The sequence below is a fragment of the Genypterus blacodes genome, unplaced genomic scaffold (assembly GCF_046128005.1).
Source record: "Genypterus blacodes isolate CSIRO-AG114 ecotype Tasmania unplaced genomic scaffold, CSIRO-AGI_Gbla_v1 ptg000302l_1, whole genome shotgun sequence".
NCBI lineage: Eukaryota > Metazoa > Chordata > Actinopteri > Ophidiiformes > Ophidiidae > Genypterus > Genypterus blacodes.
In genome coordinates, this window is record NW_027467093.1 from 1 (window position 1) to 6,396 (window position 6,396).

Here is a 6,396-nt window from a genome sequence, read left to right on the forward strand (position 1 = left end):
GAGACAGAGAGAGAGAGAGAGAGAGACAGAGAGAGAGAGAGAGAGAGAGAGAGAGACAGAGAGACAGAGAGAGAGAGAGAGAGAGAGACAGAGAGACAGAGAGAGAGAGCGAGAGAGAGAGACAGAGAGAGAAAGACAGAGAGAGAGAGAGACAGAGAGAGAGAGAGACAGAGAGAGAGAGAGAGACAGACAGACAGAGAGAGAGAGACAGAGACAGAGAGAGAGAGACAAGAGACAGAGACAGAGAGAGAAAGACAGAGAGAGAGAGAGAGAGAGAGAGAGAGAGACAGAGATTCAGAGAGAGAGAGAGAGAGAGAGAGACAGAGACAGAGACAGAGAGAGAGAGAGAGAGAGAGAGACAGACAGACAGAGAGAGAGAGACAGAGACAGAGACAGAGAGAGAGAGACAGAGAGAGAGAGACACACACACACAGAGACAGACAGACAGACAGACAGACAGACAGAGACAGAGACAGACACAGATACACACACTCTCTTTCTCTCTCTCTCTCTCTCTCTCACACACACACACACACACTCACACAGTGAAGCTCCAGTGAATATGATGAGTAACAGATATTTATTTATTTATCAAAATAAACAACAGGAGCAACAAATGAACACTAAAGGAGTTTGGAGGCTGCAGCGCCCCCGCTGGTCACAGGAGTCACTGCAGCCAGACTGACTGATTACTTTCATCTTGTTTTCATTGAACTTTCATGTTGTGTGTCCACATGTTAGCTCCTTTCTCATCAGCAGGACAAAGTTCATTTTGCTCTTCATCATCGCTTTTCAGACTCAGCACTTTACTTTATACTTTATATATTATATTATTATATTATAACGCACAGAACACCAAACACACATCAACTCCACAGAGGGCAAAGGTCAGCCTATCACATTCATGCCCCCCCCCCTCCCCCCCAGATCTTCATCACAACAAACAAACACCTTCACATGACATCATCATCATCACAACAGTGCGCTGCAGGCACGGAAATGTTCACGGGCGAAAAAACGGCACAAAGCAAACAACGATAAACATTTGGTCCAATCCTCTTCATCATCATCTTCCTCAGACCCAGAAAGTGCTAGCCTAGCTTAGCGTAAAGACTGGACGCAAAGGGAAACTACTAGCCTAGTCTATTTCTAAGCGAGTAAGATCCAACTTGGAATGAGATGTTTTCTTTTTTCTAAGTGTTTGGAAGTCGTTCAGTAAAGTTTGGCTGGCTAAGCTGTTTCTGTGGTAAGCTAGGCTCAGACGCAGAGTAATGACTCAAACGGCCTCTAGGTGGAGTCGTTTCCAACCAACCAATCCAGAGTCCCAGTGACACAAAAACTGAATTCCAAAAAAGCTTAAAAAACAAAACTGTGGTTGAGTGAACTCAGAGCCAAAACTAAAGCTAAAGCTAAAGCTAACGTTTCAGCTAATATCGCCCACGATCACGACGCAGCGATGTCATCAAGTCCAGAGAAGCCAAAAGATGAAAATGTAGAGTTACGAGTGCCACATTCCTGTGAAACTCAAGAGCAGAACAAATCTGAAACCAAGTAAAGATTGAATCACTTTGAGGGGCGGGGCTCTGGACTGACCCCGCCCCTCAGCTGCTCTTTGACGGTTTGGGGCGGGCGGTGCGGGAGCTGTTTCGACCAATAGGAAGGAAGGGGCTGGACTCTGCGGTCACAACGATGCTCGGGATCCGACCGATCGCCGCTCTGGTCACGTGTCCATCGGCGACATCATTGCTCTGTCAAACGCAAATGTGAAGTATCCTGTCACACAACAGCAGAGAGGAGGGGGGAGGGACTGTACTCTGTCATGGACTCACAACATGGCTGCTGCTGTGTTCGCTGCCCCCTGTGGTGGAGACGTCGGTGCCACAGGAAGTCTGGAATCAAAGCACAGACAGATCCTCACCCTTCAGCCCTCTGGAGGTAAGAAGACATTTGAACGACCTCGTCACATCAGACGCTCGGAGCAGCTGAGCGTCAAATCAGCATCGTCTCAAAAATACCAACTGAGTCTGACTGGACTCCTCAGCTATGGTGAGCTGAGCTCTGATTGGACCAGACGTGGAAGTTACGCAATACGAAGCCTGACACACACACACATGAAGTGCAGAGTGTTACACAGTCTGTGAGTACAAACATCCTGAAGGAGGATTTGAACAGAAGAGCACAGTTCACACAGACCGACGCCCCCTGGTGGTGACGACAGCTCACTGTTCATCATCACAGACTCAAACTTCACTCATCCCAGATTATAAAATAGAATCATTAATGCACTAAATGTAAAGTGTGTGTGTGCGTGTGTGTGTGTGTGTGTGTGTGCGTGTGTGTGTGTGCGTGTGTGTGTTTGTGTGTGTGTAACCAAACGTTATTGAGCCGAGTGTTTATCTTCACATTCATGAGCCTGAGAAAGTGAGGAGACCTTTTCAAAGATCCCTGAGTCGTGACTCCTCATCTTGGACTTGAGGCTGGAGGCAGACGAGTGTTTGAAGTCTGGCAGCTCGGCCGTGTCGCCGCTGATGTCACAGGAAACCTGACGGCTCGCCGGCCTGGAGCTCAGACTGGACAGGTCAGCCTCTGTGTCCGTCCAGCCCTAAAGACACACACACACACACACACACACACACACACACACACACACACACACACACACACACACACACACACACACACACACACACACACACACACACACACACACTCACACACACACACACACTCACACACACACACACACACACACACACACACACACACACACACACACACACACACACACTCACACACACACACACACACACACTCACACACACACACACACACACACACACACACACACACACTCACACACACACACACGCAAAGAAACGATGAAGTCACAAAAGGAGGAATCTAACAGAAGGACTTCACACCACCGAGCTGTAAGATCAAAACCCAAGCTCACCGATTCGCTGTCAGAGGCGGAGGAGAGGCGGGACTTGCCGGTGCTCTGCCGTCTGAACTGACTGCTGATGTCTGACGTCTGACTGGTGACCGTGGAGCGACGCGTCGACATGAAGCTGCTGCTCGCAGAACGAAGGTCATGAGGACGAACACAAAGCAGCACGCCGAGACACGGGATGTACTTAGCTAACGCTATCCTGGTGGGGGGGGGGGGCGGGGGGAAAGAGAGAGAGAGAGAGGTGATGTGTGTGTGTGATGGTACAGGTGACGTGTGTGTGTGTGTGTGTGTGTGTGTGTTACCTGTACTTGGGGTGTGTGATGGCGTAGATGATGGGGTTGTGGATGGCTGAAGCTTTGGCGATGACAGCAGGAACAGAGTTCATGTATGGAGTCAACATGTCTGCATACCTGCAGCAGGAAGAAGAGAAGAAGAATGAAAGATGGTGGAAAGACACAAATGTGTTCCAGCAGGTGTGACTCAACACTTCATCACATGACTCTGGTCTTGAGTGACTGATGGACTTGGGAACACGAGATGTCAGAGTTACTTTAGAGGAAACCTGCTTTTGTGCTCAGCCTCTAGTGGCAGTTAGAGGAAGTGCAGCCTGAGCGGTGCGGTGCGGTGTTTTACCCGGCGAAGGCGGTGAGAGCGACGCTGGAGTACGGTGACCAGGAGACGACGTAGAGCAGGATGACGATCAGAGCGATCTTGGCCATCTTCCACTCGTTCTGCAGCCGATGGAACGTCTTGGCGGAGTCACGGGAGCTGCTGTGAATGCTGCCGTTAGTTTTCCCGACGGCCCTGAACACAACACAAGTCAAAGGAACAACAGCACACATTGTGACTCACAATACCTCTGTCAGGGGGGATCTGGCCCCGTGGTGACTGAAGGTCAAAGAAGTGAACATCAAACCCAGGTAGAGATTGGTCAACACGTGTCACACACCTGTCTCACTGCACTGACCTGTTGGTAGCACGGATCGCTCTGAAGATGAAGATGTAGCAGTAGATGATGATGAAGAGTGGCAGGAAGAAGACAAAGATGAAGAGCAGCATGGTGTAGGCTCGCACAGAGGGGGTAAAGGTCATGTAGTCCCAAGTACAGGAGGTCAGCAGACCTTCAGGGACATAAGCACCTGGAGAGAGAGAGAGAGAGAGAGAGAGAGAGAGGAGAGAGAGAGAGAGGGAGAGAGAGAGAGAGAGAGAGAGAGAGAGAGAGAGAGAGAGAGAGAGAGAGAGAGAGAGAGGAGAGAGAGAGAGAGAGAGAGAGAGAGAGAGAGAGAGAGAGAGAGAGAGAGAGAGAGAGAGAGAGAGAGAGAGAGAGAGAGAGAGGGAGAGAGAGAGAGAGGGAGAGAGAGAGAGAGAGAGAGAGAGAGAGAGAGAGAGAGAGAGAGAGAGAGAGAGAGAGAGAGAGAGAGAGAGAGAGAGAGAGAGAGAGAGAGAGGAGAGAGAGGGAGAGAGGGAGAGAGAGAGAGAAGGAGGGAGGGAGAGAGAGAGAGAGTGAGAGAGGGAGAGAGAGAGAGAGAGAGAGAGAGGGAGAGAGGGAGAGAGAGAGAGAGAGAGAGAGAGAAGGAGGGAGGGAGAGAGTAATAAGCCTCCAATACAGACAGGGAGACCTCTGCCTGCTCTGTGTGTGTGTGTGTGTGTGTGTGTGTGTGTGTGTGTGTGTGGTGTGTGTGTGTGTGTGTGTGTATGTGTGTGTGTGTGTGTGTATGTGTGTGTGTGTGTGTGTGTGTGTGTGTGTGTGTGTGTGTGTGTGTGTGTGTGTGTGTGTGTGTGTGTGTGTGTGTGTGTGCATCTTCTCACTCCAGCCAAAGAACGGCGGCAGGCTCCAGCCCAGAGAGTACACCCAGGCTGCTGTGAGGATGAGGAAGGCCCGTTTCCGTGACAACACCCCGATGGAGGTCAGGGGTCGCGTGATGACGAAGTACCGATCGACAGCGATGACGGTGAGCGTGATCATGGAGCAGATCCCGAAGAGGGCGCCGCAGAACGCATAGACCTCACACCCTGAACACAACACACACACACTGCTTACCTCCAAACATCCACCTGTGTGTGTGTGTGTGTGTGTGTGTGTGTGTGTGTGTACCTTTCTCTCCAAAGATCCACCTCTTGTGCAGACTTGTGGTGAAGAAAATGGGCGCCTGAGTGACGCACATCAGCAGGTCGGTGACGGCCAGATTAATGATGAACATGTTGGCCGGCGTACGCAGGCTGCGGCTCCTACACACACACACACACACACACACACACACACACATTTCACCTTTAATTCCACGACTCTTCCAGGAGCAAACAGATGAATGAAAAGTGATGAGCCTGTGTGTTTGATGAAGGTCTGTTGGACCTAAAGACTGAAGACTGAAGACTCCATCATTCCAATGATCTCAGCCTGTTCATGACTTTTCATTCATTCGTCTGCAGTGTGCGTGTTTGTGTGTGTGTGTGTGTGTGTGTGTGTGTTTGGATTTGCATTTTAGAGGATAATTGTTCTGTTCTGTACTCATCAGCACAAAGGATCTGTGATGAACTCAGCTGTAGCGTGTCAGGATCCGCTGGCTCAGCTGATTGTAGGTCGTAGCAGTAGCGCCCCCTACCTGCTGAAGGCGTAGATAACCAGGAAGTTGCCGATCATGCCGGTGATGCCGATGACCAGGATGACTGAGCCGATGGTGTAGTGGGCGTGGTCGGGCACATCCACCGTGGGGAACGGCTGAGCGGCCTCAGCCTCCATGTCCACCTGCTGGAGAAGAGGAGGAATGACATGTAAGCGTCAGATGGAGTCTGGGCTCTGGTCTACATACTGGAAGGCTTTTCACCATCATTTATATTTGAAATCCATCAAAAGTATGGTTAATCCAAAGCCTGTCCTGGGTCCAGTCGGTGTGAAGTGCCTCCTAATCTTCATCTCAAGCAGCTCAGCAGCTCATTAACTGAACGCCAGCTAATGAGGCACTAATGAGCACAGGAAGTGATTCAGCTCCAGACTCCTACACCGACGTTTCCTCATCCACTTTAACAAAAGGTGGATTTCCTCATGACTTCTTCAAACGGTCCCAGGATGTGATGAGAGGTTGATGTGTGAGCTCAGTAACATGAAGCTGAGCTCAGAGGAACCAGGTCTGAGCTGCAACATCAACATCTCACTAAATAACAAGAGCCCAGTTTGGATTGACAGAAAACACAAAATGATGTGAATGACATTCTGATCCTGCCTGAGGAGCTAGGAGCTAGGAAGCTATAACAAGGAAAAAGAAATAGAATAGAAACAGATGAAACATATTTATGAGGATCGTCGGCGATGTGTCAGAAAATCCATTGTGTTTTTATGTAAACAACCTTTCAGACTGAAGGTACAGAGATCATTCACGTGTGGAGGTCTGTTTACATGCTGGATGTCCACAGACGTGCAGGCTTTGGTTGTTATAGCAACTTAAAGG

The 6,396-nt window shown here is 49.8% G+C and overlaps 1 protein-coding gene across 1 annotated transcript; it reads right to left on the reverse strand.

The window, feature by feature from the left end:
• Positions 1-1,584: 1,584 nt before the first annotated feature.
• Positions 1,585-5,690, reverse strand: LOC142988210 (melanopsin-A-like). Its single transcript, XM_076137295.1, has 10 exons — positions 5,554-5,690; positions 5,046-5,179; positions 4,760-4,963; positions 3,918-4,089; positions 3,584-3,754; positions 3,253-3,360; positions 2,954-3,149; positions 2,432-2,602; positions 1,830-1,889; positions 1,585-1,748 (listed from the first exon to the last, which is right to left on the reverse strand). The coding sequence occupies exons 1-10, from the start codon at positions 5,688-5,690 to the stop codon at positions 1,602-1,604; spliced, it is 1,500 nt and encodes a 499-aa protein (XP_075993410.1). The 3' UTR covers positions 1,585-1,601.
• Positions 5,691-6,396: the final 706 nt, after the last annotated feature.

Coding starts and splice junctions, on each gene's coding strand:
- LOC142988210 (XM_076137295.1), bottom strand. CDS start 5,690: ATGGAGGCTGAGGCCGCTCAGCCGTTCCCCACGGTGGATGTGCCCGAC. Junction 4,964..5,045: donor GTGGATCTTTGGAGAGAAAG/GTACACACACAC, acceptor TGTTGTGTTCAG/GGTGTGAGGTCTATGCGTTC. Junction 1,890..2,431: donor ACTCAGGGATCTTTGAAAAG/GTCTCCTCACTT, acceptor CTTTGATTCCAG/ACTTCCTGTGGCACCGACGT.